Consider the following 11619-nt stretch of genomic DNA (forward strand, 5'->3'; position numbering starts at 1 on the left):
GTTGCACCTGTTCGTTCTCTGTCACACGTTGATATTGTTCAACGCGGATCGATCAGGGGAATCGGTTCATGGGACGCAAACGATACTTCCGTGCTCTGGTCGCACACAAAATGTTAAAATTGCTTGTGAAACTAGCACTCTTGACGATAAGTTTTCGATCAAACGCAACAGTACGAAGCTAATCAAAAATACGATACTATATTTTCTATAAAATATATACTATAATATCTACAATAATCAATAGATGAAATTTACGTCCGATGGTTTGATACTATCGAGTTTGGTTGAAGACTTTTTGCTAGGAGAATGTAATGTTATCTGTATTTTGGAGATTAGAGGCTCGTTTGGTATCAGAACTAGCATTTGTAATTTTTATTTTATTTTGTTTTACTTACAATGGCGCATTTTTTGGAATTTGAATGATATATTTTCATATTAGTTTCTTTGACGCAGGCCTTACTCGTACTTTAGTAATCGGTAGTTCTAGCGTTCAAGTCGATTTTCAAGTTACAATTGCACGCTTTTTGGCGCTGAGAATGATCCATTTAAAGATCGAATGTACAGCGATTTTACGATATGTACGATACCAACGTGGTTAATAATGTTATGTATTCAGTTTCTAGGACGAGGTGCTTGTTTACGAGCTTCCTGGAGGCGCCAGCCAGGCCGATCATTTGAATATGAGGTATTAAATCAATGTCCACTGGGACATTGATAACAGCAGCGATGTCAAATCAAAAGTATGACGAACACTTAGTTACGTCAGCGTAGCTACAAGTCCAGCCACGGATTCGCCATAAGATATATAGTGCTAGGCGTGCATAACGCGTGGAATACGAGATTCTTCCCTTGCATGAGTAAAATTTCTTATTCGACGATGCCGTCGGTCTGGTTGTTCTTCGCGAATTACCAAGCGGACCTCCGTCGGTTTTTGGCATCGGTCAAGATTTCAGAGATTTTTTATTATTTGGATACTAACGCGTAAAGACATTCTTCTTTCTTCATGATAAGAAACTTTGATCTTCTCTACACTGTTCAAAGAAGCTCGAAGCATGCGAATAATGGTAGATTCTCTTCTTGTTTCCCTAGAAATTCAATAGCAAATGGCGCCTGCCTCGTGTCTTTCGCAACAGAAAGATCGAGTATCTCCATCGCGAATTCAACGACACGATAAAAGGGTTAAGGGTTAGAAGAAAGAATCGTGAAAGCGATGATCGGCTCGAATATTCCATGATTTCACGCGAAAAAGTAAGGGGAAAGACGAAAAAAAAGAGAAAAGAGGAAGAAAGAAGAATAAAGAAGATATCCGACGGAGAGTCGCTTAAGATTTTGGACGTGCGTGTCACGTGCCACGGGCCGCGTCACGTGACTCGCGGCGCGGTAGATCCGCGCAGTGCATCATTGCATGAAGATCGCGATGGCGGCTGCCTTTTGAGCACGGCCTGCCATATTTCAGTCCCAGCCGATTTTTCCAGCTCGCGGGACGTACACAGAATGCTTGACAATTCGCCGCAGCGTATCGGCGGACGTATTGCGAACGTGGCATCGCGCGGTAGGGTGCATTCGAAACGACGCGACGCGTCCAACGATTCGAAAGTTTAAACGACACCGCACCGCCACCTTTCAGCTCGCACGTCAAAGAAACCGTTTCTGTCCGTGCGACTTTCGCTTTGCACCTCGATCTTTCCAATCGAGGGCGCTCGTAATTGATCGCATTCACCGATCTTGAAATTTTCCGTACTAGATTTACGCTCGGCAAAAATTGTGACACAAGAAATTCCTCCGACTATGTGCCTCGTTTGATCTCGTTTTAAATCGAGGAGTTGATCTCGATATTGAAATACACGCTTTGCGAAAGTAACGATTAATTAGAAATGAGATCGAACGGAATAGGTGGGAGATAAGAATATCGAGAGTCGTAGGTATTGCTGTGACACAGAAAATTTTTATTATTCTTTTTGTTACATGAGCCATGGTCCGAAAGTTGTCCGAAAAGTATGGTCGGAATGGGTGTGTGAGGATCGTGCGGTTGTCCTCGGAATAGAAATTTCATCGTTTCCGAGAGTTCAGCAAGAATCCTGTGACGCCCATGTCCAGATACCTAAAATAGACACGTTTTTTTTATTTAAACAATTAATTTATCCTACAGTTATTAAAGAGAAAAGAAAGATCACGGTGCTGTGAACTCCTCACCTCTTCTGCAAATTTGAAATTTCACGTTTCGTTTGGGTTTTTTCCCAAGTAATTTGACTGCCGTCATTCGAAATGAACCTGGACGCGAGCACGGTGGATTTTTCTGGTGGACCCGTGGTTCCTGAAGGTATGTTGGTCAACCTTTTACCTTGACGGCTTTCTTTGGACTTCCTTCTGACATTCAGATCCGACGAGACCACGATTTCGTCAAACGTCTGTCCAAAAACAGCTAAATGTACAAGAACAAAAAAAGAAAGAATTAGAATTAGTTGAAAGAAAAATAAAAGTACACGATTGAGCAATAAAATATTGCGAATCGAATCAAGGAGACTATGTAACTGCACGTGACACTATGACAGTGCACAGTATCGACTTACGTTCTTGAAAACGAGTAGAAACTTAATCGCCGATGACAAACAGTTAAGGTTACACGATGCAATCCCGGTGTACAAATACATTAACGATTAATTATCCGTTTCTTGGAAACGTATTCATTGAAAGGTTTACTTACGTTTTTGATCGGATGTTTGTTGGGCGTGGACAATTACGCAAGTCAGAGTAAGCACCAAAAGGGACAGAAAATTTATCATTTTGCCAAGATGGATATTTTGCTTCAATTTTTTGGAAGGTCCGAAATCTTGTCTAACGCTAGAAAAATAAAAGAGAAGATGCTACTAACAGTTATCAGAAAAGTTTCAATCGAAAGGAGCATCTAATCAAAGATCAATCTTTCGCCAGTTCTACCCTAATTTGTCAATATATTTCCGAATGCTTACAAATCCTCACTCGATCATAGAAAGAAAAATCTCTATGAAACAACGAGCGCAAGAATCTTCCGGAGAACAAAATTGTTCGATGTCTGCCAAATTACAAACTACGGGTATCTATCGCGCGTCACTGGTGACGTAGGCAACGTCACCTGGCATTCTCTCTGCGATCGACACACATTCTCTTTCGCAACAGATCAAAGTCCTACGTAACTAATCAAAATCACAGATCTCACCAACGATACATCAACCAAGCATCAAACCTATAAAAAACCGACCCAAAAAGGAACGGCAAGGAATGAAACAACTCCACGGAAGAAACTTGCGTGTATTATACCACTACTATTTCTCAATTCGAGGCAACGTGAATCAGCGAGGAAGGGAACAGAAATATTGCACGCGAACTTCTCAGCCGACTTACCGACAGCTCAAGCCAGAAGATACTTTCCGAGCCGACAACCGCACGAGAAATGCGAGCACAATGCCGCGGAAGGCTTGAAGAGAGCATCGCGAATTTGCTATAGTGCGTGGTGAATAGGAACAGGCCGGGGGTAAGGGTCCAGAAGGAGGCGCCTCGCGGATCGTTCGCACACTGTAGATCGTATGCACCGGACAGACCACTTTCTATTTCATTTTTTCCCCCCTTTTTCATGCGTTCGTCTCGCTCTCCTAAGGATCCGGCCTTCTTACCCGATCGACCGGGTGGACTGGTCTCGGGAACGGGCCCCTGCGTGTCCAGCAGCGGGCTAAACAATACTTAACGACCAGAGAGACGGACCTTTAACGAGCCCCTTTAATGCGTCCAGGGTGTCACGAACCTCGCTGCTTTCGGCTACCGTGCAAACAAACGCGCTTCTAATCTCTCGAGTCGTTCGGCCCGCTTGCCTGCGAATCGGGATAATTTGGAGCGATTTTCCTTTCCTGGACGATGTAAATTAGGAATTTTTGAGAAACCTCGGATATCGCGTGCGTTTCATTAGAACGGATCAGGTAGCAATATCGTATTTTTGGAACGAGGGTCGTTTGGCTTTCTTCGCATTATCGCGTTCCTTTTACAAAACAGTGAGTTTGCTTTACAAGGCTATTTCACTTTAGAATTCTTTGCCATGTGGAAAACGATAGTTAAAGGATATTTGTATGTTTATTGTAACGATCGTAATACCGTATACTATTGGCGGATTAAAATGATCGAGGTATTTCTTGGATAAAAGTAAATGGGATTTCCTGAGATTATCGTATTATCGCATTATTAGACAAGAGTATTTCAAGAGTTTCAGGGTCTCTTGCTTCGTCGAAAAATAATAGACTATTTTTATTGTAGTTATTATGAGCTTAAAATATACCTCGAAGAAGTCGCATATTTCGATGAAAAGATCGAAGGAAGGTTCGAGAGAAAGATCGAGGAATCACAAAGCAAAGGAGGTTGCTGCATTGCACCGAGTATTACGAGCCAATCGCAAGCGGTTACGGGTTCCGAGAATAAAAGCAGCGAGATTTGCTACGCGAATTCCAAATGAACGAGTACCAATGTTTTATTACCTGTGGCTTTTTATAGAGCAAACCGACCAGAATATATAATTCTCTCTCTTCGAATTTCTCTACGTTGGTTATCTCTATCTATAGAGACAAACAATAAAACAAATCTACATCGTGATACCACCCTAACAGTAATTCGAGGATAGAGTATCCAAATCATATCCAGAAACCAAAAACTAAAGAGATACAAGAAATAACATTTCGCAAGGTTCCTATAAGCTTTTTCGCTCGAGTCATCTGTGAACGAATAAAATCAGCAACATCGAAGAAATAAGAAAGAAAAAGAAGAATAAACGGAAAACGAAAAGTCACGTTCGTTTCTTTTTCAGGGCTTTTTATTTTCAACGAAACAGGCTTTCGATGGAGAAAGTTCGAGGCGGATAGATAGCGTGTCCGTCGAACATCACGCGCGCGCGTGTGCACGATTCAGTCCCGGTCATTGCACGCCTCCCTACGGATCCCGATTTTTCGGTTTTCGTCCTTTTTTTTACGAAGGCCCTCTTCCTCTTCTTTTCGTCTCCCTTTGTGCTGTTTAATCCTCAGCCCCCCGACCCGCTGCTCCTTCGCTTCCTTGCACCGGCTGTCCTCGTCCCTCCGCCGCTTCGCCGCCAACGAAACTGCATCGCGATATTTTATTGGTTTTATTCGCGGGAACATCTGGCGCTCGGACAAAGGGAACTGGCCCTCAGGAAATCTTCAGGAACGGAGGGTGGTTCGTCCGTTTTCGTTAGCCTGGTCGGCTCTATTTACTTATACCTAGTGACGTAGAATGTTTGTAAACAATGGCTTGGACGCAGCCGTGGATCGTCGATCGACCCCATCGTGGATTAGGCTGCTGATCCTGTCCATTGGGGATGGATATCTGGAGGGTCCAATGGTCGACTTGATACGTTTCTGGGGAAAGTACGAAGACGTTTTTGAATCATCGTGCGACGTTTCTGGTGAAAAATTAAGAATAAAATTGATTAAAATCGTGTTACTCTGAATTACATGTGTTAAAAGAAAACGTTTATAGGTGGTGGAATGTTAACGACGCGACGGAAAGATAGAGAGATACTTGGAGAATCGGCTTGCAGGCTTAACATTTGCTATACGGAATAACAGGACTTTCACGATGGGCAATCTAGGATCTGCATTCTCCACTCTTAAGGTAATGTACTATAGGCGTGTGCGTACAGTGCCGAGCCACTTGTGACCTTTAACCCTTGCAGAATGACCCTTGAAAGGGAGACTCGAGGCGATTTGCATACCAGGATTTATTGGCTACGTCGGAGCGCCGATGATAATGTAAGTAAGTACGTGTTCGCGTGATTGATACGATTTTAACAATTCATGACGCAGTTGTCGGCCGTGTAATCAATCCTCGTTACCACGATTCGTTTCGTTTGACGGTCGTTTATTCGCATCTCGTAGGTGATCCGTTCGAATTTGCCGAACCTCAGCGTTGTGCCAGCTTTCTCCGTTTTGTAACATAACGTAGGATGGACCCTTACGAGACGAAGAAAAACAACTTGCAAAAGGGAATTCTCCTATCTATCAAAGGAAAAAGCGCAGCCACGAAGCGCGGTTCGCTACAGGTGGTTTCAAAAGATCGGCGGATCTCAGGTCGAAGAAGAACCACGAAGAAGGGCCACGATCTATGCGTACATCGGGGCAACTCGCAAACCGCTTCTCTCTCCTTTTGCATCTGCTTGGACGCGCGGAGCGTTCAGGAGAGCGGATTTAAAACGAAGTTCGCGAGTGTAGGCGCGTTTCGGAACGAAAACAGACCGGTTCGCCAGGGCAGAGAGAGGCGCAACTCCAGCTTGTGGACCAAGCGACCGGCCAACATGGCGTCCCTTGGATCCCTTTAAAACGAGTTAATCCGTCTGCCTGGCCGTCTGCCGATCGCCTGAGAACCAAGAAGATTCATTTTCCCTTTGTCCATTCTTTTTCACACGTACCAAAAGAAGCTGCGGCTCAATGGGACAATGCAGCCAGCGCCGCGCGTTTTACGACGTTCCTTTTCGCACAGGTCCCACACACATTTGAATAATCAACGCGTAGGCACAAGACCGCTTTTGTCGAACCGGGAACTCGAAAGGGAAAGAGAGAGAGAGAATCAAGGAGAGGAAAGAGAAACGTCTCGAAGGCAGTCACGACAAAAGTGACACGCACGATACGAAATGATTGTGTTGCATATTCTCGAACTGGACCCCGAAACACGGACAGATGTTTCCCTTGCGTTCTTGTTTAGTTCGTCTCGAGATCATTTGTTCTGTCGCGCTACTAGAGCCAGAGGTGAAAAGACTACGCGTCGCGATTACGTCAGACTTCCTTTCCTCCTTTTAATTCGCGCGAGTTCGTTAACCTTCGACTCGTGAACTCTTCCTCTTAGCCGCTTCTCGAGGGAATCTTCGTGGCCTTCTCTTTGCCCGTACGTCCCTTTCAAACGTTGCATCGCGAACCTGGCCCTTGGTTTTTTGCCAAGGGTGAACGTTCTTCGAAAGAAAGCAACTCTTTTACATCGTATAAAGAATCGTTTCTTTCACTTTTGTTTCTTTTGAGCAGACTCGACGAAATGCTCGGACAAATATTACCAGGATCCTGTGTGATCCTTCCCGCGAAGCCTTCAACAGAATACCAGAAAGAGTAACTTGAGAGAGGGAATCGATGTTTCTCGCCGCAGATGTTCGTGCGTTTACGTAGACGGAGGGAAGTGTCTCGTAAAACCATGTAAATCTAATGGACGAAGTTCGTTAACCCGACACGCGTGAATTTATGGCCAGTTCTCGAGGGAACAGAAGAGCCTTGAGATCCTTCTGACCAACGAAACGTGTGTCGCACGTATTTAGACGTTTTATAACTTCCTATCGTTGCACGCAGCTCATAACCACGAACCTGGGAATTCCCTCGCAACGGGACATTCTTGATTTATTACTATACTACTTTGTTTCTCTATGTCCCTTGCAATTTAAGGCGTTACGTTGATTCACGTTAAATCATTCACAACGTTAACCGTTAATCTCGAAAGCGACGTCGACCTAAAAATTCCACATTTTTAATCATTTTCCCAATACAGACCACGAAAATATCCTTTTACGCTTTTTATGACGTAGAAATAATTTTCCCAGAAATAACGATCGATCTCGAAAGCAACGACGACTTGAGAGAAACTGACGCTGACTTTAGATTATTTTATCAAAACAGACCATTATACCGTTGAATCTCACAAAATTAGCTATCAATTTACAAAACAACGTTGATCTAAAAGTTACCATTTGGTCCATTTTTCCAATACAAACCTCAGACTTTTCTTTTACATACTGTATGTTTCAAATCTATTATTCAAGACATTCACTGACAATCATCTAAGAACTCCCCACCGTTACACACAGCACCCATTTCTCGCTAACCGCGCTCAATATTCACCACGTCGATGTAATTTCTCTCGCATAACGGAAATGGTATCGCGATTTATCTCTCTGGAGCTACCAATTAACTCACGTTCCCGCGAAATCACGTTCCTCAGGATCCATACAATAGGCTTTGGCTCGTGATTAGGTGTATTTAGCACGCGATCGAAGGAGAGAGAAGACAGGACTGGCGATTAGTCGACGGCGAGGATTCCACGCTCGTAAACAGAAGCGTACGCTCAGGCATCTGCGCCTGAAGGAATTACAGGAAGAACCGATTCACGTCAAACTGATTCGTCTCGACTGGTGTGCCGGTTGGCGATGATGATGCTCGTTGAGTTGCGTCGCGCGTGCTGCGGTTGCACGCGCGCCCGCGCGCGCGCGAAGTCAATTAATATTCTCGGTTATGGGACACGGGACGAAGCGTGTCGACTGGCGTGGTCGTTACACGTGTTATGTGTAGGAGGAACTCGGAAAAAGATTTTCTCTGTGTACGGGATCCGATGTACAGCGTTTTAAAGAAAGTATCATCTACGCGTTCAACATCGATGACGCACTTGTTGCGTCTTATATATACTCGGTTAAAATAAAAGTCGAATAATTTTTAAAGAAATGTCACTATGGAAGTGGAATAGGAGAAGGTAAACTGTCGTTCGTAGAACGCTTGGCCGATTAGAATTTTGGATTTTTTAAATTTCTCCTACGAGTTGCATACGGAGAAGACGAGAACGATAGAGAGTAAAATTTTAAAAAATTCTGCGAGAACGTGTGAATTGTTGACTGTTGTAAGTGTTAAGCGAAGCTCCATGCCGAAGACAAACAATTACCTTGGACGTCTTTTAAAACTTTTGGCCACCCGATGAAGATTCAGCGACGCTGAAAGATGCGGAATACGGTCCAAAGTTGAAGCTGGCGCTTTGTGCGTTCGCGTGACTTTGTCCCCCGGTGGGTCCATTTGCGTTGATGGATCCTGCGGAAGCTGTGGCGAAAGATCCTGATGCGCCACCCTGTGTTGGATACGATGGATAAACAGATGGTGCGTATCTAAAATAACGAGGAAATTAATATTTCACATATAATCTAAGTATATCTAAGACAAAAGAAGAAACGAATAATCGTTGATATAAAGCGTACCCAGGATATTGTCCACAAGGATAATCTCTACAGCCTCCTGATTTGCGATGATGCTTGTAATGATGTTTAAAGCTACGTTCTCCTTCTTCGAAATCCGAGTCAGAGTCTGGGTAATCTCCGTTCAAAAATCCGAACTGCGGCGATCGTTGTTCCCTCTTGTTATCTGCGGTAAAGTAAACCCATATAATCTAACTAGAACACCAAAACTGTACCAAAACGCATCTAAGAAAACAAGTTTCTTCTTTCGAAGGTAAGTAACTGACCAGAAACCGTGGATATCGCTTCTTCGTGTTGCACAGGGCTCAAAGATTGTGGATTCTGGAGCACTTTCGCTGGTTTTGCGAGACACGTCTGGCACATTACCGCGCACAGCACGAACAGCGGGACGATGCGTGTGGCCATTTCGATGAGGTTCAACCGTTCAGACGTTTAACGTGGAAAGAACCGAATGATAATCATAGGAAGTTGTTGGTGCACGGCGCTTTTATACGTGAGACCCTTCACTGTCGAAATTCAAGGAAGATACCCATAGTTCCGTAATTTCCGGAGATTACCGACGGCGCGGCGCATTTGTCATTGGCTCCTAATGAGTGGACGGCCTTATGGTACAAGGACAGCCAAAGTGAACTATAAGAAAGTGCCAGCCACGACTAAGGACGCTAATCAGCAGCCTAAGTCGGTAGCTTCGGGGCATTACGTGGCACGAAAGGCGAGAGAAAGAAATAAACGAGATAGGTAGATAGATAGATAGATAGATAGATAGAGAAAGAGGAATTTGCGATTGTGGTAAGTAATATCAAAAGAGTAGACGACATAAGTCAATACTTTCACAAGATCATATTTTATTCAGTGCCGTTTGGGAACTTTCGGTGTTAAATCTGTCGCTTAGATAATTAGTCGTTCGTCACTTTCAAGGCTTCAGCTTTAGACGTTTTACTCAGAAAACGGAAATTATTTTTGCTGCGATTATTTTGTTCCGTGTGGATATACATTATCGTTCATAAATATCCGGATACTTAACTCAAGTGTTTACATAAATATGTTCTTTTATTTATAATAATTAATATTAATGATTATTTCTATGGATATTTACTAACCTTGTTTAGATAATTGCGTCAGATATAAAATCCGAGGCCAAAATTCGGTGAAAGAGTTTTATTTGAGATAGATTTTATATATTTGCAATAACTTGAAAATGTAGGAAGAGATAATGTAAGGAATTAACTTAAAGGTGGGGAGAATTGAAGAGAAGAACGAGAACATCATATGTTGGTAAATATATGATTTATTTTTTAATTATAATATATAATTATTTCATTATTAATAGGATTAATTATAAATACAATTAATTAAAAATATTATTAATAATATAAATAAATTATATAATAATACTATATTAGAAATTACATAACTATATTAATTATAAAATATTCTAAGCATATATTCCAATTGATTTACGTCGAAAAAAATTCAGAAGAATAATTAATCGTAGTTTCAGTTTTTTGCCTCTCCATGTTATTAATAGCAGTCTCTGAATAACCTTTGTACAAGATTTATCAATAACTTCTTCAGAGAGCTCCTCAGTTCTTATTCTACCGAAACGTTTCATTTTTCCAATCTGATTACAATTAATTTGTCAGGATAATGCAACAAATTTTTACATGTAAAAGATATTACTTAAATTAAAGGCCTACGCGATCTATATATTAGAGTCCATGTTCGATTCTGCAGATCTATGCCAATGTAGATGATGGATATAGATAGATAGCCAGAAATGCTCTCGACTTTAACCGATAGTGTTTTCATGTTTAAGCTGGAAGAAATTTACAATGAGCGATTAGGACATCGATAATGTCGATAAAATATTGCTCAGAAAGAGATACGAGTAAATAGGAAAGAGCAAAACTTACCAGTCAAACTTTTTCTTGATATACTAACATGGCGTGCTTCCTCTCCATTTTAGATTTCTTTCCATCGTTTATTATTCCAGTTATTTATTCGTTTTTTTTAAAGGTATATATATATGTACATATATATATTAATTTCAACAAATATTTTCACCACGGAACGCTTGGATCGCAACTCCTCAAGACTGTGCACAAATTTAGGACGTTCACTTTCCGTCGAAGGTATTTTACTTTTTGGCGGACGATAGATAGTCATCGCCGCGACAAAGATTAAAATTAGTAGCAAACCGAAGAACTTCATTCTTGAAAATCTGTCGTGAGCATCGATATTTCGGGGCTGTTCTTTTAAGGGCTGCAGTTGCTGGCCGTTTAAGGGGAATCCTTTGACTTCATCACAACTCCCGTACCTACTCTGAAATTTTAGGAAAATAATTAGGGGCAATAAAAGATTAGCAATAATAGAATAATGGGAGCGATCCCAAAAGAAATTCTTGCTTACTAATATTTGAAAGGAATATAATTAAATTAGGGATATTCGGTTTGGAAACTCTATTGTGACCCTTCCAGTCTCGTTCTCCTTTCAGGTAAAAACAAAAGTTTTAATATTCTTATAAAATTTTTGACGCAGGATCGAAAGAAAAAATCGCGTATATCGGTGATAATCCTTTCTTGTCTTCCTGGAATTAA

The 11619-nt window shown here is 42.0% G+C and overlaps 2 protein-coding genes and 1 long non-coding RNA gene across 9 annotated transcripts; 1 reads left to right on the forward strand and 2 right to left on the reverse strand.

Annotated features, from left to right (window-relative positions):
* Positions 1 to 1923: 1923 nt before the first annotated feature.
* On the reverse strand, positions 1924 to 3542 carry LOC126920621 (uncharacterized). Its single transcript, XM_050731269.1, has 4 exons — positions 3382 to 3542; positions 2705 to 2841; positions 2194 to 2422; positions 1924 to 2101 (listed from the first exon to the last, which is right to left on the reverse strand). The coding sequence occupies exons 2-4, from the start codon at positions 2781 to 2783 to the stop codon at positions 2050 to 2052; spliced, it is 360 nt and encodes a 119-aa protein (XP_050587226.1). The 5' UTR covers positions 2784 to 2841; positions 3382 to 3542; the 3' UTR covers positions 1924 to 2049.
* Positions 3543 to 5018: 1476 nt separating this feature from the next.
* Positions 5019 to 9753, reverse strand: LOC126920614 (uncharacterized). Of its 7 annotated transcripts, XR_007712016.1 has the most exons (5): positions 9289 to 9753; positions 9026 to 9188; positions 7983 to 8935; positions 5867 to 5984; positions 5019 to 5390 (listed from the first exon to the last, which is right to left on the reverse strand). XR_007712016.1 is itself a non-coding variant. In XM_050731261.1 (4 exons), the coding sequence occupies exons 1-3, from the start codon at positions 9425 to 9427 to the stop codon at positions 8731 to 8733; spliced, it is 507 nt and encodes a 168-aa protein (XP_050587218.1). In that variant the 5' UTR covers positions 9428 to 9753; the 3' UTR covers positions 5019 to 5390; positions 8719 to 8730. The 7 variants fall into 7 exon arrangements, 3 of the variants coding, with proteins under 3 accessions (XP_050587218.1, XP_050587217.1, XP_050587216.1); XR_007712012.1 differs by lacking the exon at positions 5867 to 5984; XR_007712013.1 differs by lacking the exon at positions 5867 to 5984 and having other exon boundaries at positions 5019 to 5434.
* Positions 5303 to 6050, forward strand: LOC126920623 (uncharacterized). Its single transcript, XR_007712018.1, has 4 exons — positions 5303 to 5437; positions 5512 to 5646; positions 5708 to 5783; positions 5910 to 6050. It is a non-coding gene; the product is annotated as an uncharacterized LOC126920623 (long non-coding RNA).
* Positions 9754 to 11619: the final 1866 nt, after the last annotated feature.

This window comes from Bombus affinis, chromosome 9 (assembly GCF_024516045.1).
Source record: "Bombus affinis isolate iyBomAffi1 chromosome 9, iyBomAffi1.2, whole genome shotgun sequence".
In the NCBI taxonomy this organism is placed as follows: Eukaryota; Metazoa; Arthropoda; class Insecta; order Hymenoptera; family Apidae; genus Bombus; species Bombus affinis.